The 24,546-nt window shown below is 37.6% G+C and overlaps 2 protein-coding genes across 4 annotated transcripts in view; one reads left to right on the top strand and one right to left on the bottom strand.

Moving 5' to 3' along the window:
* Positions 1–24,546, bottom strand: part of matn4 (matrilin 4) — a 25,030-nt gene continuing 484 nt past the window's right edge. The window contains exons 2-18 of one of the 3 annotated variants that reach the window (XM_039693146.2): positions 19,137–19,253; positions 17,223–17,786; positions 16,145–16,267; positions 15,933–16,055; positions 14,749–14,871; positions 13,689–13,811; positions 12,878–13,000; positions 12,299–12,421; positions 11,911–12,033; positions 11,497–11,619; positions 10,570–10,692; positions 9,982–10,104; positions 8,744–8,866; positions 6,938–7,351; positions 6,083–6,235; positions 5,747–5,851; positions 1–838 (exon numbers count right to left, since the gene is read on the bottom strand). In XM_039693146.2, coding sequence (XP_039549080.2) covers positions 780–838; positions 5,747–5,851; positions 6,083–6,235; positions 6,938–7,351; positions 8,744–8,866; positions 9,982–10,104; positions 10,570–10,692; positions 11,497–11,619; positions 11,911–12,033; positions 12,299–12,421; positions 12,878–13,000; positions 13,689–13,811; positions 14,749–14,871; positions 15,933–16,055; positions 16,145–16,267; positions 17,223–17,786; positions 19,137–19,239 — 2,751 coding nt within the window. In that variant the 5' untranslated portion in view covers positions 19,240–19,253 and the 3' untranslated portion in view covers positions 1–779. Of the gene's footprint in view, positions 839–5,668; positions 5,852–6,082; positions 6,236–6,937; positions 7,352–8,743; positions 8,867–9,981; positions 10,105–10,569; positions 10,693–11,496; positions 11,620–11,910; positions 12,034–12,298; positions 12,422–12,877; positions 13,001–13,688; positions 13,812–14,748; positions 14,872–15,932; positions 16,056–16,144; positions 16,268–17,222; positions 17,787–19,136; positions 19,626–24,546 lie in introns of those variants that run through there. The other 2 variants (XM_089134473.1, XM_089134474.1) reach the window with 2 other exon arrangements.
* The window catches only part of rbpjl (recombination signal binding protein for immunoglobulin kappa J region-like), a 16,102-nt gene continuing 14,144 nt past the window's right edge, over positions 22,589–24,546 (top strand). Inside the window, exon 1 of the mRNA XM_039693155.2 lies at positions 22,589–22,779. Coding sequence (XP_039549089.1) covers positions 22,746–22,779 — 34 coding nt within the window. The 5' untranslated portion in view covers positions 22,589–22,745. The remainder of the gene's footprint in view (positions 22,780–24,546) is intronic.

Raw genomic sequence — 24,546 nt, 5'->3', positions numbered from 1 at the left:
AAAAAAGAGTGTTATTAGGAAATATCCAAAAACATACAAGAATTCACATATAAGAGCCTTATAATGGGGCCTTTTTGCAACATAAAAACCTGAGGCCAGAGTACTCTGAGGTATCTTAACTGGATTCTGTATGAGTAAATTACATTTCAATAATTAAAAAAAACTGCAATCTTAAGGGGCACTTGTACACACTACCCTGTTTACATAAATCTCATTTTAGTGTTAATAAACCATTCAGGTCATTCTTGAGTCAAAACATCAGTTTGCAGTCCAGTTAAACAATTAACAAATATCAGACATGTTCCTCTATTTCAAATATTCAGACACAACATTGATGAGAAACAGCTTTGGTAATATGGAGTGAGTGCCTCATTTGGCTCATTGTGTCTCTAACAGTGTCATTTGTAACTATTTGTTTTTTTTTTGGTAATATACATGTGCATAAACGGAAGGTTTTATAGATCCCCACAAATTTGGTGCCGATAAAAATCAGATTCAAACATGATAATAATGACTATCTCAGAGTGGTACCAAACACTTCATTTCCCTTTTTAGTGTATAAATGCGAATATCAAATTTGCCATAAATACGAACCTCTGTATAAACCATACAATACAGATCATGTATAAATAGGGAACAACATTAGCCATGTCCAAACACGGCAGCAGAATGATTTGGCCTCATGCCTCGGACATCTACACCTGTAGATCTTTTGATTGTAGGGCCCTTGACCCCCAGCGGGCCTCTTCCTCCTCCATACGGTTGTGTGACGTGCTCTTTCATTTTCTTGTGAGCAACTGGTTCTCCAGCACTTCCAATCGCTTGGTCATAGCTGACAGTGACATACAGTTAAGGAAATAAATGATCATACAATCATCAAGCATCTTACCTTTCAGCATTTCTGGCTGTTAAAGGCATTACTCTTTTTTTTTTACATTTTCTTAAGACGATGTGAGAGATGTTTGCCAGTGCAAAAACTTGCTGATACAAGTCTAATGTGTTCTAGGTGGTTTCAAATCACTTGTTTGCACATCCTGGGTTATTTTTTAGGGGTTCCTTAGAAGCACAGTCAGTTAAATTCATTTTAATACAGATATTGTGTCCATGCCCAACCATTGTTCATGATTTGCCACATTAATGTCCACAATCATCTTGTTAGGTGGTGGCACATTATCACTGAAGTAGCCATTAAGGTGAGCCATTAATGTCAATTGCTCCGACAAGATTCGCCGAACGCGGTGCATTTAAAGCATTAGCCACCTACTGAGTACTCTCACTATCGTTCATATCCATTACAAAACAGGGATGCATATTGACGAAAAATTTAAATAAAAGCTCGAAAATGACTTTTCGTGTTTTCAGAGGGTGGATGCTTCAATGATACCACAATGCACCACCATTGTGGTCTCATCACCCAGTCTGTTCTCACGTAAATGCATCTCTATAACACACATTTGGTATTGTCGTGCAATTTATATGCGAAAATGAGTTTTTACGTGCATAATTATACGCAGTTTCCATGTGCATTTGATACGCAGTTCATTTGCGTGTAATGCTGCGTTCCAGGCAGGTTTTTGAGCACGTAAGTCACGACTTCAAACCACGACTTTGTAGCATTCCGGGTCATTCACGCCAAACTACCTAGATGTAAACAAACCAGCATGGCGGACCTTACGGGGCTCACGCGCATTTGTAATAATTTCTAACGCCAAAGGTGCTTCCTCCTTGTTTATTTGTGGGAAACTGAGGAGGAAAAATAGCGCATGAGGCAAGATAAGCTGTTATACCTTTTATTTGACTTTATTTGGAAATGTATTTGGTATTAATTTATCCTTGCACTCAATGGACTGAAAACTAGCTTGGATCATTGGTTCACAAAGTTGGAATGTTGCGAGAAGAAAGTAGAGAAAAACTGCAGTTATTAATGATTTAGGAAGGTACACCTCTCCGAAAACATACAAATATAGATACTTTTAGATGCTTAATTGCTATTTGGAGGATTGGGATCACTAGACAAGGCTTTAATGAACTAATTTTTGTGAAAACCTAAACCTAAATTGACATTTTTCACTTGTTTTGCCTGTAGCTCTTAATCAGCCCATGTGCACACTCTGATTATGCACATTTGCTTCTGTTGAAGCCATCAGTCTGCATTATTTTCTAAATAATCCTGCTTAACAGATACATTTGTCGTGAAAAACTGCATTACCCATGATGCTGTACAGAAAACACCACCAATCTCAGCGTCACAAGAAGAAAAACGCGCCTATGAGCTCTTTAGCTCCACCAACTCCCAGGTAGTCACTATTTTTTGTCCGATTTTAAAATACTTTCTTGCTTCAAATGAAAGTTTGTGATGTTATGATTCACCTCATAACTGATCTGATGGTCTGATAACTGATCTGAACCATCAGAACTGATCATAACTGATGGTTCATGTCCTATAACGCTTTAACAAAGACATTTTTTTTAAAAACTATGGGAAAAATAAATAGAAAAAATGCGGTGTTCAGTGGCCTCACTGCCACTTTAATTTATAGATGCAGTAGAGAGAAAAGACAGACGATGAGAAGATGTGGGAATTAGATTGGGAACTGTATCACTTGAGAGCAACAAAGCTCAAAGTATCAAAGCAAGCATGCAAACCACTACTTCATCAAACTGTGAAGGACATCTATCAGCAATATCTAGCTGTGATGAGAGCCGTGAAGCATCATCCTTCCTTAGTAATCTCAGCAAATTCCAGTTAAATGGATCCAGCGGAGACGTGCATCTGCATCTAGTAGTGGAGAAACATCTGTTTCTGGCCTCAGACACGGACAAGGGCTCTTTTGAGCTTGGATAAATGATGCTGAGTGAGAGATCTGAAACAAAGAGCCATTGAAGCGTGTGGTCACAGAGGTTTAAGTCAGGAGCCAAAGCAGTCTGGAACAGATCAGACACAATCTAGACTCTCTCCGCTGTTAAAGGAGCATTTCACCCATTTCAACATTAATCTTTATTGAAAGTGGGTCGAAATGTAAAAGAAATTTTGAATTTGGTGCCCTCTTGACTGAGAAAAGACTAACTTTAGGGCGCATTTGTATTTAAGACCACAACTCCCACAATGCACCAATTCAGAGAAAACATCAGAGAGATCACTCTTCCGTCTACAAGGCTGATCTGATAATCAACTCGGAAGGTCAATAAATCTTATCTCATGTAGTGAAAGCAAAACAAGCTTGAATGATAGTTAGAAAAGTAAATGTTTTGCTTTTGCATTTGTATGCAAGACAACAACTCCCACAATGCACCACATTGCTCCGCGAGCCACTCCCACTAATCCAGAACAGCACAAACATCAGAGGCAGAACGTTAGCTGCCACCAGAGTTTAAAATTCATTTCACACAAAATTTCTAGTTAGTTGGTAAACTCATTAGTGAATTACTCCTAGTTTGTATTTCTTTCTATATGGTGTCAGAACATATGCGGTGCGACACTAGGATAGTTCACATCATAACACAAACGTCCGTGTGCTCGTCTGATTCAGAGTTTTCCTCCAGGAGAAATTGCCATCGTTCATATTCGCTGCAGCAGACGGACTCGATCTATTGGTGCGTTCTTTTATAGCCAACGAACCGACTCGGACCTCGGATTTGACGTCACGTCCACACTTCAAGCGTTCTATTTGTTTTGCGCGTCCGAGTCGGACAAAAAAATGGACGCCATGCGGAAACCTGTTATAATGGTAGCACTGGCCGAGTACCTGGTACTTACATGTAAAAAAAATTATTATGACTACACCTTATTAAAACACAGCCATTTGAACTTGAAAATGTTCACTTTATTAATGTTTTTCATGTTAATCTTCTGTTAGCAACGCTAGCAACGTCAGTAATTGCACTCACAACAACCGATTCCCATACCTACAGGGGACGCAGTAATACGAGTGATTATAATCGTCATTTAAAATACCAAAGCGCTTCAAAAACAATGAAAACAATTCATTCTTACAAGTCACAGGGTGCAGCCATCTTGAATTCCGAAACGGAATTCTTGCTCGGTGTCCTCGCGGTTGTCCGACGTCCGAGAGGAGAAATCCGAGTAAATAGGGCGTGTTGCTAGCAGTGGTGGAATGTAACGAAGTACAAATACTTCGTTACTTTACTTAAGTACATTTTTCACGTATCTTTACTTTACTTAAGTACAATAAATAGTGCCTACTTTTTACTTTTACTTCGTTACATTTTGCAGCAATTATTATACTTTCTACTCCACTACATTTCTACAACTTCTGTTACATTTTCGTTACATTTTCTGATCAGTTTTTCCCCTGCCAAAACGTAATCTGACCGTCTTGTCTCACCAGTGACGTTTGGTTGCCATAGATACAGTATCAACCCGATCACACTAAATGTGTCTCGCTCGCAGTGTGTTTATCGTGCAACTCATACGCGAAAATTTGTTTTTACGTGCATAGGAAACACACCGTGTGTAATATATGTTTGGTTTGGTTAGGATTATGGCAAGCCAAGAGGTTCAGAATTACACCATAAATTAATCTCGTTTACTGCCAAACATTAACATATAGTAAGGATAGCATGATGTGTATATTTCCTAATTGCAAGCTTGTTTCAGAAATGGTGACATTTTTTTCCATCATTATTGAACATCATTATAGGAGTAGGCTATTAGGTTGAATGAGTTAGAATTAAATGTTTTATTAATCATTAGAAAATAGACATTAAGATAATAAATTGTTATGCAAGTACTTTTACTTTTAATACTTAAAGTACATTTAAAATAAAGTACTTTTTACTTTTTACTTAAGTATGGTTGTCATTGTGTTACTTCTACTTTTACTAAAGTAAATATTTATCTGGGTATTTGTACTTTTACTTAAGTACTGAGATTCAGTACTTCCTCCACCACTGGTTGCTAGGCAACGTCTGTCGTCCGATTCGGATCTCCGAGACGGATGAATAATAGAACGCACCATGTGATAGCCACGGACATCGGATTTTCAAAATCCTCTTTCATATCATGTTTAGTTTCTTCCGTCATTGTCGTTACTTCCTATCTCCACAGCGCTTGTTAGCTTAGCTTCCAAACAAGATGGCGGATATCGATTCAGTATCTGCAAGTGAAGTCCCACCCATTGATCTGTAACAGGCCGTGAGTGGGTCCCACACCCTGGATAAATGATGAGCTAGTGTTTGTAGTCTCAACCCTTATACAAAGAAGTGGGACTTCCTGCTTTTTATGACGCAAAATGACGATTTTTACGTCATAAAAAGCAGAAAGTGGAACACTTAAATCTTTATTCCTCCCATCTCAGCGGAAAATAAGGGAATAAACCATGACCACTCAAAAATATGACTGGGTTTCTAAAGATACAAAGCTTAATGTACATGGGTGAAGTGTCCCTTTAAACACTTTAGCTGGTTGTAATAATGCGTAAATCCACTAGTTATACACTAGCGTTCAAAAGTTTGGTGTCTGCAAAAATTGGAATATTATTACAGTACATTTAAAATGACCGTTTTCTATTTTAATACTGTATATTTGAAAATGTGATTTACTCCTGTGATGATCAAAGCTGAATTTTCAGCGTCATTACCTTCAGAAATCATTCTTATGGTTGGGGATTTTTCAAAATAGTAGTAATGATGCTGGTCTTAATAAACAAACAGCACTAATGAGCAAAACAGTGGAGTTGCATGTGCTGAAAAGAAAGCATATTTGTAATAAATATATAAAGGATATGTTTCTGGGTGAGCTGGTCTAGGGTGGACATCGTAACCTGTTGGAACTCCACAAGACTTTCACAGGCGCAGGGGTTCTTCACCTCGATCTCTCCTTGACTCTCAGCTGAAAAATAAGAGAAGTGAGAATGAAATAATCAATCTTGATTGTGAATTTCCCTCAAATTTGCATGTGCATGACGGAAATGCTTTTTATAATGAATATACAGTATGTATAGGATACTCACTGGCACCTTCTTAGGTAAAGAATGTATGCATGTGTGTACTGTATATCAGGCTCTAGATGGTGCTAAAGAACAGCATCTAATACAGATCTATGTGTGTGTTTCACACGCACCTGCGCAGACATTGAGTTTGAGGTTCTCAGCGATCTGGCTGATGGCAGTGAAGTCGGCGCTGTAGAAGAAGTGTTTTTCCACGGGCTCAGAGGCAATCTCTCTCAGCTCATCCTCCACTGCTTTACCCACACCAACAGCATACATGGTGATGCCTGAAACACACAAACACACACATCCAATGTTCCAACGGACAGACCTTTCATGGAATGATTAAAAAAGGTATAAATTAAGCAAACGAAAGTATCTAATTTGTTATTTTTCAATAAAATAGTAAGTGAGAAGATGCTTATGCTTTAAGCTTAAGCCTTTTTGACTGTACATTTTTGTCAAAATGTACATCTTTATACATTAAAATATTCACAATTGTTTTTGACAATTAGAGACATATCTGATCAAATTAAAAAATAATCTATCTTTCAATTTGTCCTAGATGTACATAATCTAAAATATTTCAAAATATATAAATGAATTTAATATTTACAAAAAAACCTAAACCTAAAAAACTAGACGAAATGTGACTTTTTTTCAAGTTTGATCAAAAAAAATATATATATATATATATTAAATATTTATCTAATTTGTTATAATCTGTTCTAGAAATAAATAAAAATATAAAAATAAATAAAAATATAAAACATTTATAAGTATATAAATGATTATAAAATTTACAACAACAAAACAAAATGTTAGCTTGACTAGACTAGAATGTGTTTTTTTTTCGATTTTGATAAAGAAAACAAATAAATATTTAATATAAAAGATAAATTATTTAACTACAATTAGTGTACAAAAAATATTCTAAAGTGTTTTTATCATTTCTGTGACTGAACACTTTTGTCCTTAATTAATAATACCTGCTTCCTTGGCCTTCTTGGCCCACTCTTGAATGTCATCCTGTGAACGGCCATCCGTAAAGACCAGGCCGACCCGTGGGATGTTCTTCCCAGCGGGACGGGCTCCTTCAGCCTCGGTGAAGCTGTTCTCCACCATGTGTTTGAGAGCCAAGCCTGTCATGGTTCCCTTCTCCATGTATTCCACATTCATCACAGCCTTTTTGATCTCTTCTTTTGTCTGATACATGCCGAGCGTGAACTCTGTCCGCACTCGGCTTGAGTACTGGACGAGACCCACGCGTGTTCCTTTCGGGGAGACGTCCAGCTGATCCACCACCTGGTTGACAAACTGCTTGACAAGCTCGAAATTCTGTGGCCGCACACTCTTGGAACCATCGATGAGGAGGACTAGGTCGATGTTGGAGGATCGACAGGCTTGAAGAGGGCAGAAGAGACAAAACATGTATTTCTGAACTGTGACACATATTTTTAATGCTAAGCAGAGAAAGTGGAACTTTTTTTGATTTATAAAGGTGCCTTAAAGTGTCTTTATTGTGTAAAATAGAACTGCAAAAATAATTTTTCATATTCTACCAGGTGCTTCTCAATGGAAGCTTGTTTCCGCCACTGAATAAAATGAATAAAAAATAAATGCGACTTTTTATCTCACAATTGCAAGATATGAAGTCAGAATTGAGAGAAATAAAGCCGCAATTGCAAGATATAAAGTCAGAATTGCGTTATAAAGTCAGAATTACGAGATATAAAGTCAGAATTGCATGATATAAAGTTGCAATTGGGTGTTATAAAGCCAGAATTGCAAGATACAAAGTCAAAATTGCGTGATATAAAGTTACAATCAGAATTGCGAGATATAGTCAGAATTGCGTGAGTGTCTATCTCACAATTCGGACTTTTTTGTGAGTTGCTCACAATTGCGAGTTTACATCTTGCAATTCTGACTATAACACATAATTGCGAGTTTTTTTGTCAAAATTCTGACATCGTTTCTCAGAATTGTGAGATATAAAATCACAATTGTGAGTTATCGGGCCAATTCTAAGGGAAAAAAAGACTAACTTCCCCTCGAATAGTTTATATCTCACAATTCTGACTTTATAACACACAATTGCAACTTTATATCACGCATTTGCGACTTTAAATCACGCAATTCTGACTATATCTCACAATTCTGACTTTATAACACACAATTGCAACTTTATATCAAGCAATTGTGACTTTATATCTCGCAATTCTGACTTTATAACACAATTGCGACTTGATATCATGCAATTCTGACTTTATATCACACAATTCTGACTTCATAACACGCAATTGCGACTTTATATCACACAATTCTGACTTTATATCACACAATTCTGACTTCATAACACGCAATTCTGAGAAATATAGTCAGAACTGAGATAAAAAAAATTGCAATTACCTTTTTTATTTTTCATTGTGTAGCGGAAACAAGCTTCCATACTTCTCTGTGCAAAACTCATTGGCGAAATGTGCAAAGTTTAATATTTAGCCTCGGTTTAGAAACAAATACGTTGGTTTTCATAAAAGTATGAGCAATAGTAATACTAAGCTTACTTAATTAAAGTGATCTCTGAAAATTAAACTGAGATAAAAGAAAGTGTTTCAACACTGAAAAAATTACATACTTCACCTTTAACAACAAAGCATGCAGTTCTTGCAGACACCAAGCTATACATCGCAAATAGGCTTTAGGAATTCAGCTTTAGGCATTTTCCCTTTTAAACTAATGTTTAGGACAACCTCATCTGTAATAAAGGTCGTCCGAATGAAAGCGCGCCTTACATCCGCAGGTCTTGCCGTCGTCCTGAAGCTCATGGCCCTCGGGACATATGCAGTGGTATGATCCGGGAGTGCTCACACACTGGTGTTCGCAACCATGTTCGACTGTGTTGCATAAGTTATCCGCTGCAGAAGACATAACAATGAAGAGCGCGTCTTAAACCACATCGAAATCATTGAGGGTCAGTAAGAATGAATACTTTTCTTCAGCAAGGATGCATTAAATTGATCAACAAATACATTAATATTAAGCAGCACAACTGTTTTCAACATTGATAATAATAAGGAATGTTTCTTGAGCAGAAAAATCAGCATATTAGAATGATTTCTGAAGGATCATGTGACATTGAAGAGTGAATGCATATTTAACTCATAAATGCATACATGCATCATTTTAAGAAATGTTTTTGACAATTTTTCAAAATGGAAAACAATAAAAATACAACATTGTTAGCAGACAGAGAGGAAATCTGGTGAAAAGATGACCGGACTCTTTAAAGCAAATGTCCAGAGCTTTTAGGTAAACTTAAAAAGTGATAAACGACACACTTGATATTTTTTGGCCTTTCCAGCTGTTCAAGGCCAAGGTCTGGGAAGGCCATCAGGCTTAAAGAGGGGGCGCTTCACTTCCTTGCCAGCTGATTTTGAACACTTTTAAAGCTAACCATACAGTGTTGAGCAATTTGAGCCCAATTTGGGAACAGATTTTATTTATGAGGTGGATAAATCAGATAATCAACTCGGAAGGTCAATAAATCTTATCTCACATGTCATGAAAGCAAAAAAAGCTTGAATGATAGTTAGAAAAGTAAATGTTTTGCTTTAGCATGCTGTTGTTGTAACCAATAAAATATAGACATTAATATGTCCTAAGACCTACTAGAACTATTATGTTTCGCAACTGTTTTGAGAAAAACCTACTAACAGCTGTTTATGTGCATTACACTGGGAAAAGAGAAACTATATTAATTTCCAAAACTTCTTTAAGGGGAGATTTATGCTCTTTTTCATACTTGAATGTTCAAATTACACATTAGTTTTCGCATATTTTACATTGTTGCAGCACCACTCTTCCCAGTCAGTCAGTAACGCATTTCAGTCAGGACCACTATCGTCAATACGATTGACAGGTAGCAAAGTCAACTAAAGAAAAAAAGAACATGAAAAAGGGATAATGGGACCCCTATAATCCACTTTAATGCAGTCAAAATAACAGGATCGGTGCGGTGCTTGATACGTACACAGGCAGGTCTTTCCGTTCTCCTGAAGAGTGTATCCCTCATTGCAGCGACAGTAGAAACCATTGAGCACACCAACACAGTGATGATCACAACTGTGATTCCCAAATGAACAGTAATCGATCACTAAGAGATAAAAACAAAGGAAATAGTGTTTTAGTGAGCAAAATATACACTAAATTGGAAATGACTTGAGGGGTCTGATCATAATGCAAGCATTTCCCCCCTTAAGAATAAGATTTATACTTAAATGGGGTATCTCCTTAAAATCTGTCATGCAAAACGAACTACCATCAAAAGTCAATTGCTTCAAAAAGGTATTAAATATTATATTTTAATGATTCGGAAAAGGTAAAATTTAAAAATCATTATTAGAACGAAATATTTTATGAATAGCAACCCCTGTTGTGACCAAAAAAACAAAACATGCAAGATCATGAGGTAGCTGTCCATTATTATGGCAAAAAAAAAAAAAAAAAAACGATTTAAGAAGCCTGTTGCCAGGTTAAGCAGAGCAAGCATGCATGATTAGCATTGAGTTAGTTTTGTGTGCATAGATCTGGAACAGTGATCGTGTGGACTATCACTAACTTGTGCAGGTCTTCTTGTCATCATTGAGAGTGTATCCGTCCTTACAACGGCAGTTAAAGCCTTTGAGGACACTCACACACTCATGCTCGCAGCTATCATTCCCAAATGAGCAGTAATCGATCACTGGAACAGGAAGAGGATGGCAAGAAACACACTTTACAAAAGCAGAGAACACTGCAAGCAATACACAAGTTGTATGCACAGATAAGCACCCATAAGTTACTGTTTTAAGTTGTTGTTAAAGACTTTTAACATTTAAAGCTCAAATGCCGGTCTCACAGACTAGGCTTAAGTTAGTCCCAGACTAAAATGGATGTATCAACTGTTTTAACTGAAAGCAAATTTGCACTGATATATCTTAAAATATGTCAGTGTCATTGTAGATGCACATCTAGCTACTTAAATGTCCTAATTTAACTATGGCCTACTCCTAATCCGAGCCCTGGTTGTTTTGTTGTCCTTGCAATGTTTTATTGATTGATTGATTGTTTTTTGTCCTTGCTGTAAATTCTTGTTTTGGTACTGGTTGATTTTTTACCAGCAAACCCTGTGGAAGCCAATTGCTGCCTCATAAAAATAATAATAATAATAATAATAAATAATAACTTTGTGACTTGACTTTTTACAATTGCAACTTCTGTTCAAAAAACAGGAATACTGAGAAATAATATTACAATTTAAAACAAAATTTCAGTTTGAATATATTTTAAAATGTAATTTATTCCTATGATGATAAAGCCTCATATATTTGTGGAAATAGAGATTTTTTTATTTTTTTTTTACAAAAACTGTCATATTTCATCAATTAAGTACATATTTACTGAATAAAAGTGCTAATATCTTTCAAAAAAATATTTGAATGGTAGTGAATATCTCATTTTATTTCTAATTAATAGTATGCATGTATGATATGTTGCCCTCACTAACTTGTGCAGGTCTTCTTGTCATCGTTGAGTGAGTATCCATCGTTACAAATGCAGTGAAAGCCTTTGAGGACACTCACACACTCGTGCTCGCAGCTATCATTCCCAAATGAGCAGTAATCGATCACTGGAACGGGCAGAAAGAAGCAGAGAAGCTCAAAATCTGGAGTAAGACGAGCAGCCAAAGTAGTTGGCAAAGAGCAATATGTTTTGTAAGAGGAAGAAGCATAGAAAGGAAACTTGAAAAAATGTTATTACATTTATTTTTCCTACTGAGATGTGCTTGTTTTATGGATTTGGAGTTAAGCATGGACTTACGGGAATCATATTATGAAGTATTTTGGTTTTGTACTGTCATACTGGGCTGTGTGTGTGTGTGTGTGTGTGTGTGGATTTGAATAATGTGGCCTTCACTAACTTGTGCAGGTCTTCTTGTCATCGTTGAGTGAGTATCCATCGTTACAAATGCAGTGAAAGCCTTTGAGGACACTCACACACTCGTGCTCGCAGCTATCATTCCCAAATGAGCAGTAATCGATCACTAAATATGGATTAGATAGATTTAGGGAAATTACCAAACAGGATAAACATTTCTCTTTTAATTAAACGAAATTTGCGCAGTTCCTTAAATAAATCATGATTAGACTATAACAGCTCTTTTTGTGACCAAGTCTGTTGGAGTTAAATTTGGAAACCCTTGCTTAAACATTGGAAACACTTCATGGATGGCCCAAATATTAATGCTAAAAAACGGAGAGGAAATTAAAACGAGTGAATGTATAAATGTACTGTGAGCCTTCACTAACTTGTGCAGGTCTTCTTGTCATCGTTGAGTGAGTATCCATCATTACAGCGGCAGTGAAAGCCTTTGAGGACACTCACACACTCATGCTCGCAGCTATCATTCCCAAATGAGCAGTAATCGATCACTAAATATGGATTAGATGGATTAGAATTCAATTATATTCGAATTAATCTCATATATAACTTGCGATTTGCAGTGTTTAAATGCTCTAAGTTAAGATTCCTTCAAATAGTTTCTTAAGTGTCTACCAATGATCTTGATTTGGTCATCACATGCTCACATTGGAGACTTTTATATACTGTTTTTTGGGGGGTGAAACAGAAGGACAGTGTTTTGGAGAGCTAAATTTACCTGCTAAACATCTAAAATCCCTCACAGAAGCTGTAAGTTCTTTGAGAAAGAACAGACTGCAGTGAGAGGAAGCATATTAGACCATTAAACCACATCTGTTGGTGTTCAATTTAGCAATGGGTTGCCCCAATACTAATAGTAGACAATTAAGAAAAATAGAAGGAAAACAGATTTTGAAGGAATTCCGTTGATTCCATGAATTTAAAAACTGATGATGGCCTTCACTAACTTGTACAGGTCTTCATGTCATCGTTGAGTGAGTATCCATCGTTACAATGGCAGTGAAAGCCGTTGAGGACACTCACACACTCGTGCTCGCAGCTATCATTCCCAAATGAGCAGTAATCGATCACTGGAACGGGCAGAGAAGAGTTAGAAAGCTTTTGGCAAAGCAGGAAGAGCAAATAAACCACATCAAAGTACATACACGCTGTGTTTCAGAATAGTTAAGCTGCAAAAACGATGAGAATAACTAGCTTCAGAGATAGCTTAGCATTTAAAACAGTTAAGCTTTCCCAGTAACAAGCTACTTTTGCCTACAATTTGTTTACAAATTTTGTTCCAGTCTAGATAACTACTTTTATTTTGGCAAGAATAGCCTTAATTTAGTTTGCTACTTTTTGATAGTAGCTTGTAGCACAGCTAACAAAAAGTAACTTGACTGTAGCTAATAGGCTAATCAATTAGCTTCTCCATGCTGCTTATACTCAGCAATGAATTGTTTGGCAGTTTTTACTGTTTCCTATAAAATCTGTGTAGAACTAGAAGCTAAAACACTAAAATACTTTGTTTTTGTTCACCAGCTGGTAATAGCAGGAGATGGATAGATAAGTATAAAGCGTGTGCTTTATAGCAGCATAACGCAGCCATGCGGAAGCTGTGATGACATTGCAAACGTTCTCTTTTGCTTTAGAGACTGTTCCATGTGAAAAAATGTTAGTAAGGATAATGTCTATGTCTAGCATGTGATTATAGGCTTGTAGCCTAGTGTTATGGGTATATAAAAAGTTCATATGTGAATTATGTGTGCCCTCACTGACTTGTGCACGTTGTTTCATCCTCATTGAGTGTGTATCCTTCACGGCATTGGCAATAAAAGCTCTGAAGCACGCTCACACACTCGTGCTCACAGCTATCATTCCCAAATGAGCAGTAGTCGATCACTGGAACAAGCATACAAAAGCATGAAACTTTGGTGATGAGAAAACACATGCGAGATTCATCTCTAAGACACCTGGTATTAAAATGCGATCTGTATCCAGATAAGTTATCCGGATAATAAGTACTGATTCCATTTACACCTGCCCACATAAATGTGTTTTTGCAAAACGGATATAAATCCGATCTTCACCTCCTGCGTTATATGCAGATTTATTGGATTGCACGCCACCAAAAGCAACAGATCTGAGCGGCATTTTATTGATCATCAGCTAATTTCCAAATCAGAGACATCAATAAGAGAGAGTGGCAACAGGCCTGGTAAGATAATTTCGTTTCTTTACTTGAAGATGTGTTAACTGCGTCTGTGACTTACTTTCAATTTTATTTGCGATGTTTGCACGTTGAATAGACGCTCAGCTGCTCATCTGCGGTGATGCGTGTCGCATCTGACTAGGCTATAACATGACATATAGCCTATATAACACGCTCTCACTCGTTTATTTTTTAGCATTTTTGGGAGGAGTAAAATATACATATGTGGTTTCAACAACCAGATTGCGTTTACACCTAGTAAAGATCCGGACACAATGCGAGCCAGACTACCTCCAGATGTGGTCAGGCAGATCCGATCACGATCCGATCACAACGCATTTACACCTTGCATTAACATTCGTTTTTAAGTTATCAGATAAGATAACTTATCTGGATACAGATCGCATTTTAATACCAGGTGTAAATGGGGTCTAAGTGTGCATTTGAGCACAGAGCTACTATGCAAACATCCAACAATGTCAGTTTCTCTTTAATCACCTGCTCTGTATTAATATGCAATGCAGAATACTAATGAGTCACATAATGCATGCTACACAGCATACTAATTTATCAAAAATGTTGTATGTTCAGAGAGGAACTATTTGTGTCCTGGTTGCTCTCACTAACTTGTGCAGGTTTTCAGGTCATCGTTGAGTGAGTATCCTTCCTGACAGCGACAATTAAAACCGTTGAGGACACTCACACACTGGTGCTCACAGCTATCATTCCCAAACGAGCAGTAGTCGATCACTGGAACGGGCAGAGAACAGTGAGAGAAGTCTGAGTAATCAGGTGTTAAAGGATTAGTTCACTTTTGAAAAAACTTTTGCTGATAATTTACTCACCCCCATGTCATCCAAGATGTCCATGTCTTTCTTTCCTCAGTCGAAAAGAAATTAAGGTTTTTGATGAAAACATTCCAGGATTTTTCTCCTTATAATGGACTTCCATGGGAACCAGGTCCAACCGAGGTCCAAACGACAGTTATAACAGTTACAGATGCAGCTCAAATGTCTTTAAACGACACCAGACGATGAATAAGGGTCTTATCATGCGAAACGATCGGTTATTTCAAAGCTTATTCCAAAAATGTAACTTTTCTAAGGAAAAATGCTAGCCTTGCTCTATTCTGTGAGGCGCGTTTGCAACGTCACGTAATACGTAATTACGTTCAAAAGGTCACGGGCGACGTAGCCGAAAGTACAGAGTCAGAGTGTTTACAAGTTGAACGCATAGGTTGAACGTGAAAACTAACTCAAACGCCGTTTACAAAAAAGGAATTAAAAGGTAAAACAACGATGTCGATGTCAAAATCGGACGATTTTGATTCTGTACTTCCGGCTACGTCGCCCGTGACCTTTTGAACGTAATTACGTATTACGTGACGTTGCAAACGCGCCTCACAATATATTACAAGGCTAGCATTTGTCCTTAGAAAAGTTACATTTTTGGAATAAGCTTTGAAATAAGCGATCGTTTCGCATGATAAGACCCTTATTCATCGTCTGGTGTCGTTTAAAGACATTTGAAGCTGCATCTGTAACTGTTATAACTGTCGTTTGGACCTCGGTTGGACCTGGTTCCCATTGAAGTCCATTATAAGGAGAAAAATCCTGGAATGTTTTCATCAAAAACCTTAATTTCTTTTCGACCGAGGAAAGAAAGACATGGACATCTTGGATGACATGGGGGTGAGTAAATTATCAGCAAAAGTTTTTTCAAAAGTGAACTAATCCTTTAAAGACACCATGCTTTCTGGATTTTAGTCCAGCTCATAAACACAAAAAATATCAAGCACGTGCATCACTAACTTGTGCAAGTTCTCTTGTCGTCGTTGAGTGTGTATCCCGTGTTACAGTCGCATGTGAATGACCCAGGGGAAGCGATGCAAATCTGCTGACAATCGTGCTTGCCTTCAGCACATAAATCAATGGCTGCAAGAAGCAAACACACACCTGTTGAGCACCACTGGAATGATAAATATATCATACTTCTGTGATGTGTAATTTGTAAGGGTACACACGCGTGCAGGTCTTGCCGTCCTCATTGAGTGTGTATCCAGGCAGACACAGACAGTGGTAGGAACCAGGCGAACTCTCACAGATGTGCTCACAGCCATGATCTGACTCCAGACACAAGTCCATCCCTGCACATTCAATGCACATAAGAGAAAACTAAATCATAGCGTTCACAATCACAGGGCATAAAAGCAACTGCATTCATGTGCATAAGATTTAAGCATTTGAATCCTTGTTGAAATCGGATATTCAATGAGAAAAAAATTAAAGGTGGGACTGATTTAAAGATCAAAAGGACAACGCGAACCAATGTTCATGACCAATGTTTTAATTTTTTTTCTTTTGACAAAAATTTCCTCAAAATCCATGATCTTTAGTAAATTTTTGTTGAAAAAAAATAACAATAAAGAATAAAAAAAGTTTAAGTTTGTTATAAATTGGATTAAATAATTTAAATATATTTTATTTCACGATGTATCTTAAATGTATACAGTACTATTTAAAAGTTTGGGGTCAGTAATCCTTTTTAAAGAAATGTATACTTTAATTCAGCATGGATGCATCATATCAAAAGTGACAGTAAAATAATTTATAATTAAAAAGGTGGTAACACTTTAGATTAGGGTACAATTCTCTCTATTTATTAACTGATAACTATGAATTTTGCTTTAATAAAACTCCTAATTACTGTTTATTAATAGTTGTTGTAGAATAAAGTCAAGCAGAATAAGGCATTAATATGTGCTTTATGAGTGCTAAAAAAAACAACCAATATCCTTGTAATATGCATTCTTATAAGCAACTAGTTAATATTGAGAATTGGACACTAATCTAAATTGTTACCCAAAAGATTTTCAAATAAGTCACATAAATAAATTGCATGTTTAATTGTAAAAATAATGCAATTTTAACTTTCAAATTTTTACCAACCCGAAACTTTCAAACAATACTGTATATCTGTTGTTATTGCTGAGGAAAAGAATAGAGGTAGAAAAGAATCCGAAAAGTTGAAAAGTTCAACACAAATGTCTGGATTCATTCAATGTGGTTTTTGAGCCTACATCACAAGGAGAAACACTTTACCACAAAGCTTGTCTTGGAACTGAAGCCCAAACTGGTGAATAAGGTCAAAGCTCTCCACGAGGAACACGTGATCCTCAAACGGTGGCGATGCCATTGCTCGCAGTGACGTCATATCGGCCCTGGCGACACCGATGGCGTAGATCTCAATCCCAGACTCTCTCGCAGCAGCTGCCACTTCAGCCACGCGGTCCTGAGGGCGACCGTCCGTCACGATAACAGCTACGTGGGGAACGTTGGGGCGGGCGCCTTCCTCGGCAGAGAAGGCTACATTCATGGCGTAGCGGATGGCCAGGCCGGTCATTGTGCCCTGTGCCAATGGAATGATCTCATTGATGGCTTTGACCATCTGCGCTGGCTTGCTGAAGGCTTTGAGGGAGAAGACGTTCTGGACCTGGCTGGAGTATTGGACCACACCAACTCTTGTAGCTTCCAGGCCAATGTCCATCTCATGGATGATGTCAATCATGAACTTGCGCATAGTCTCAAACTCATGGGGGCGAACGCTGCGAGATCCGTCGATGATGAACACAAGGTCAACCGGACCAGATTTGCACTTTGGTTCAGCTGTAAAATGTGGGGAAATAGAATTAAAAAGCACATAATGGCAATATTGACACGGTTTAAAGTGAGTATGAGAATGGAAGTGTAACGGAGGCCAGTTAGTAGTTGCTGTGCAAGTAAACCTTACTCCCCTGATCTCAATAAGTGCTCTAGCGACAGACGCTAGGGGATGCAGTCTTTAGCCTCCGTGTTAGAGCGCCTGAGCGGGTCGAGGAGGACCCGGGTGGAGGGGTTATATTGGTGCCGTGACCCGGATGAGAGTGTGGTTTAGGGGCGTGAGTGTAACGCAGGCCAGCTAGTAGTTGCTGTGCAAGTAAACCTCACTCCTCTGATCACAATAGGCACTAGAGGCTGCAGTCGCCTCCTTGTTAGAGCGCCTGACTCTCATGCCGGAGACCGGGTTCGAGGGGGACCCGGGTGGAGGGGTTATATTGGTGCCGTGACCCGGATGGGAGTGTGGTTTAGGGGCGTGAGTGTAACGGAGGCCAGCTAGTAGTTGCTGTGCAAGTAAACCTCACTCCTCTGATCTCAATAGGCACTAGAGGCTGCAGTCGCCTCCTTGTTAGAGCGCCCGACTCTCATGCCAGAGACTTGGGTTCGAGGTCGAGTAGGACCCGGGTGGAGGGGTTACACAAGTACAAGGTTCTTTTTTGGAATCGAACCTTTATCATCCATAGAACCTTCCCAGCGTACAAAAGGTTCTTTACAGTGGAAAAGGATTCTATAGATTACTAAAATTTTCTTGACACTTAGGGGAAAAAATAGTTCTTATGAGAACTGATCACTGAAAGATTCGTTAGGGAACCCCAAAATGGTTTTAATGACTTTTTTTTGTAATAAATTTTAAAAGGGAGTAGAAAACACTTTGACTTTTCAGGTCCAAATTAATCTGTCATTTAGTAGTCAAATTAGGAAGATGGTTGACCTGCTCCTTGGTAACCATGAATTAATGTGTGGTGAATTAATGGCTGCTAAGAGCATAAAACCATCAAAATTTAAGAGGCATTTAGAAACCAAACACTCAAAAGATAAAGACAATTTTATACAGTCCATTTTACTTTTCAGCCAAACCTCATGTTCATAATTTTGCATATTGAGCCGATGCAGTTCATGTAAATGTATACATTTTGGTTTATCTTTGCTTGTAAAATCTGGATCCTGAATTATTTCAGAACCACAGATCTAGCTGATAAAAAAAACAAAACATGCTCTACAATGGCCATCTGATTTGCCAACACCAACACAATTGCGCCACCACTAAATGCTTAGTGTAATAAACAGACTCTGAGGTAGTGTCTACTGCTGTTACTGTCAAGATTGATTTATTAGTGTTATTACGATGGTTCAACCAACCTGATTTAGGTCTTGCTTCTGTTGCAGCAATTATGGCTATTAGCACACCAACATACACCAACACACGTGTCATGTTTCGTCGACAAAGGCCCAATCTCGCCATAAAAATCCCACTGGCTGTAGGTGGAGAAGAGAAAGAAAGAAAAATTGCAGGTCAAGGGAAATCTGTGCTTTAAAGGCAGCCATACATTCCAGTCTGAGCTTGCAATAAACCGGCGACACCAAACAGATGGTCCACAGCAGCACTTCTAAACAGGCTGTTAACGTGGAAGAGCTAATAGACTTTTGGGCCAATCACATCACCACAGGCTCAGAGTTCAAACGCTGTGTGAAGTAATTGCTGGAAAATAACTGCGTCTGGGACACTGGCGCTGTAAACAGAGTGCTGTCAGTCACTTTGACTTTCTCTCCAAGGGCCGGATAAGAGTTAGCACTATCAGTGGTCATGGTATCACTAGAGTGGGTCATGGTTTGGCATGAATTTTACTCTCTGAACCCAGCAGATAAAACAGCCAGACAGATTACTGCTGTGCTGCATTCATATCTATTCAACTAAAAACAGAATTTGCAGCAGTACAATTTGCAGAGTTGAAGCTGACATGCTTATAGACCCCTTTTGCCTCTAGCTGGAGGCAAAACAAAGTGAAAAATGGAGGCGGCCAATACAAAACAGCACAGATTCGGCTACATAATAAGGAGCTTATTTAATTGTTACTATTATTAAATGTCATCTTGTTGTGTTGTTTGGTGCAAGAATTGATGAAAAATGAATATGCTGTATCTGGAACTTTTATTTCTAGAAAATATTCACATCATTAAAATCGCACTGTAATGTCACTCTTTACATTGTCGTGGTCTCGGCGCTGGCTCGGCAGAACTGCGGATCGTACACACAAGTCTTGTACAGGACCATATAGGCATCTAAAGATTTACAGTATATGCCCTTAGTTTCTATTTACGATCGGTTTCTCTATAAGGTAACATTAGCTGTATAGAAGTCAGGCCACTCAACCGAGGTAACGTACGTTAATCCTGTCAGATCATCCATGCATTGAGTGAGCGTGTAGGCGACTACAGGTCGGCCAATCTGGTTCCGTCCGTTAAAAATAACTTTTGGAAATAACAATCGCGGTCCTGAACACTGAGTGACCTTACACATTAAGATAATATCGGATTTTCTCCAGTCATTGTTAAAAAACAAGCTAACAATCCTTGCTAACTAGCATTAGTGAAGCTGCCAGATGGATCTTTCTGCCTCCACCTAAGCTCCGCCCACAGAAAAACGTCACCATGTTTACCAACTGTAAAAGGGTCTATAGAAAGGAATAATTTAAAGCCCTTTGAACAGTTTGCAGTTTGCACTGAAACTGTCTTTTGGACCTTGAACCATTTGGTTCCCATTGAAGTCCATTATATGGAGAAAAATCCTTAATTTCTTTTCGACTGAAGAAAGAATGACATGGATATCTTGGATGACATGGGGGTGAGTAAATTATCAGCAAACGTTTTTTTAAAAGTGAACTACTCCTGCTGCCTTAATTTTTTATGAACAATCAACTAAGATGTTTAAGTGATTTCAACTTAAATTACATCAAATTGACTTAAAAACAACGAGTTGAATCTTGTTCATCTAAAATTCCTTAACTTATTTTAATGAGTTAAAGCAATGTAAAAACAAATGTTGTCATAACTTATTATTTTTTAGAGTGTTGGTGCTGTAAAAATATGCACTGCTTATACATATTACATCTTCAAATGTGCCTCGTTGACATCAGACATGCATCTTATGGTCATTTTTGGTCAATCTGGAAGATCAAATCCTACAGTCCTACAATCCTTCTATTTTTTTTTTTCTCAGAAAGACAAAGACGGGAAAAGATATTGCACGCCACGTGCATGTCTATATACTACTCTCAGCATGAAATAGAGTGACCTCTATGACCAGTGCTGGTTTGTGGTTTCTCCAAGCCTTGATTAAGACTCAGCACATAACTGTCGGTTTCAGTGGCATCCAGGTGAACGTCAGACCTCAGCCCTCTGTGCAAAATACAATGAAGCCTTCTGTGCTACATGTGGTCATTATATACTTTGAGTGTGTGTGTACGAGCTGCGGAGACCCTTAACTCTGTATGGTCACACACATCATGCTGGCTGAGAGCCAATAAATTCAGAAGATTAAAGTGGTTATTTAATGTTTATAGCACCATGACTTTTGGATGGCAGCCCATGTCATCTTTAACTGCACTACATTAAAAGAGTAGTTCACTTTAAAAAAAAAAAAAATTTGCTGATAATTTACTCACCCCCATGTCATCCAAGATGTCCACGTCTTTCTTTCTTCAGTCGAAAATAAATTAAGGTTTTTGATGAAAACATTCCAGGATTTTCTCCATATAATGGAGTTCACTGGGAACCAAACGGTTCAAGGTCCAAAAGAGTTTCAGTGCAGCTTCAAAGGGCTTTAAACGATTCCAGACGATGAATAAGGGTCTTATCTAGTGAAACGATTGCTCATTTAAGAAATAAATAAAAAAAATTACGTTTTATAAGCACAAATGTTCGCCTTGCTCTTTTCTGTGTGACTCTCCAGTTCGAACTCGTTCATCAAAATGAAATGATCTTTTTTCGAGTCATGACTCGAAGGGTCCTAGATAAGACCCCAATTCATCGTCTGGTGTCATTTAAAGCAGCACGTAAACTCTCATTTGGACCTTGAACCGTTTGGTTCCCACTGAAGTCCATTATATGCAGAAAATCCTGGAATGTTTTCATCAAAAACCTTAATTTATTTTCGACTGAAGAAGGAAAGACATGGACATCTTGGATGACATGGGGGTGAATAAATTATCAGCAAAATTTTTTTTTTTTTTAAAGTGAACTACTCTTTTAATGTAGTGCAGTTAAAGATGACATGGGCTGCCATCCAAAAGTCATGGTGCACAACATAGCAGACATATAAAGAGGCATGTGCTGAATTCAATTTTTGACTTTGCAAATTTTTCTATTACACTGCCTTTGAAGAACATGCAGGACCTTGTAAAAGAGGGTTGCTGGTTTAATGAACACACACACTGTACCCCCCATATTTAAAAATGTTAGGCCCTGCATCTGGAAATAATGCAAAATCCATGTGACAACCAAGTTGTGTAAAATCACTTTTCAATATGAATCCTGTTTGCTTGTTGGTTGTAACTGAAAAGCCAGATGGTTTGGTGTCCATGCTTTCTCTCCAAAACATAATCAGCAATAAGTGTCACCCACATTTATTTTTATTTGGACTTTACGGCTCATTCTATGTTCACTTGTGTCAGTAACTGCTTGCCACGTGGAGGGAGGCGTGAGAATTCATGCACCTGAGTACAGGTGACTATCTCTAAAAGCAAACATCTATATAGATTTACAAATACTCCTATGAGGCTGATAACACAGTTATTGGAATTGGAGATGGAGAAGTCTTCTTACAACAGAGCTCTGACAGTTACACTGTCGTCACATTGCGAAAGGAGAGAATAAAGTAAAAGCAGGAAGCATGAACAACAACAGTGGAGTGTATGGCACTGTAGAGGACTTTATGAAGATTTCAAAACGGCTGTCGTACACCTGAGCGTCATGCAGGACCAAAGGAAAGGAGATAGAGAAACAGGTCAGTGTGGGAAATATGTTAAAGGGGGACATTCTTTTAAACAAAAGAAATTTTTTAAAAAAATCTAAATTTAAATTACATAATATTTTTTATTTATTTGATTAATGCGTGTTAACAATGGTGTGCATTCATTTAATAAAAACATATTTTATTTATAATTATATTTTTATTTATATTACTTTATATAATATTATTATTAAAAATAATTAATTAATAAATAATTCTCAGCATTCTAAAGGCAGTGCAAAACTGCATGGTGGGGGAAATGTTCTTACTTCATAAAAGTTGTCTTAAACTTAATGGTCACAAAAAATATGCTATATATTATTTAACTAAAGTATAAGTTTTGATTCTGGTGTGAAATATGACCCTATCATTTCGTTTCAGCAATCTCTAGGCATTTCAAAAAAAAAAAAAAAAAAAGTCTTGAGAGATTGACAGTGCCTCCCAACATGGTAGAGGAGTGAAAAAGGTGACAGGCAGTAAAAAAAGAAGAGTGACAGCACATTTCTTTCAGTGTGCTGAGTATATCAAGCTTCCCAGATCCCAGGTCTAGCCCAAAGGGATCTCCATGGGTTAAAGCCTCACAGTGTAAACGTTTCTCTCAGACAGACCAAAGAAAAACCCAGTGACAGAGAAGACAGGAACATTAGAGGAAGAGGGCATATGGAGGAAAATGACAAGCATGGTTTCTGTGGCAGCAGATTGACTGACAGCTTCACAGTTAAACAGCAGCTTCTTGTTAAAGCAGGATTGAAAGCAGATGTGACGCTTTGCTACTAATAGCGATTTCGCCTCCAGCCAACCACTGCGCACCTAAAGCATATACTGGTGTCCTAAAACAAGGGAGCTGCCTATCTAGACAGCATTGTGGAAATGCTGTTTAGGTAGCCGGCACACTAGATTTTGAGACACAGTCTGATCTATATTTAGGTTTGTTCAGCTCTTGGTTGTGTTCAGAGTGCTTGCTGCACAGTATAGGCTACTATTTACGGTCACATTTGCTTTAATATGTTTAACAGAATAAAATATACAAGAATAAAAGTTTCAAACATTAGTCAACCCCATTCTTGTCAGATATGTTGCATGTTTAATTTAACGATTCAGGTCATCAATCAATTAATCAATCATTAAATAAATGTTGCAATTTATATTCAACTTTGTCTAGATTACAAACAATGGTATAACATTTACAGTTAACAGCTTTGAGAGAAATATTCTCTAGCAGCGACTTGGAAATCATAGGCCAATTTGAGAACATTGCATTGTGGGAGGTCAGTATTCCACAGTTCGCATAGTATTATATTGCAAACTATCATATTTAATGGATACAGAACAGTTACTGTGCACACTAGGCCTACATACTGTAGAAATAGTATGTTAATATGCTATTTTAAACAAATGCTAAGGAGCACGAAATGCGACCATAACAATATAATTATCTTGAAAATGTTTTACATAACATTTAGATTTTATATTCAAATCACGTGTATTTTTATTTCCAAGTTAATTATTTATTTCCAAGTAGCAATCATCATTCTCAAAACTTACATAAACTTTTAACTTAGCTTAAACTTTTAATTTAGTTCATCGATTGAACTTTACGTGGACGTTGATGTGTTTAAAATGCAGTATTTTTTATAAAGCCTGGTTAACAATATTTTTCCTCAGGGAAAATTGCATAAGATGTTTAGCCTGAAAGCACCGTTTAAAAAATAGCACGAAAAAAAATATTTCTCGGCTAAGCATATTGATTATAGATTTATT

The sequence above is a fragment of the Pimephales promelas genome, chromosome 8 (genome assembly GCF_988280905.1).
Source record: "Pimephales promelas chromosome 8, fPimPro1.hap1.1, whole genome shotgun sequence".
NCBI classification, from domain to species: domain Eukaryota; kingdom Metazoa; phylum Chordata; class Actinopteri; order Cypriniformes; family Leuciscidae; genus Pimephales; species Pimephales promelas.
This window is presented reverse-complemented; position numbering and strand designations above follow the sequence as displayed.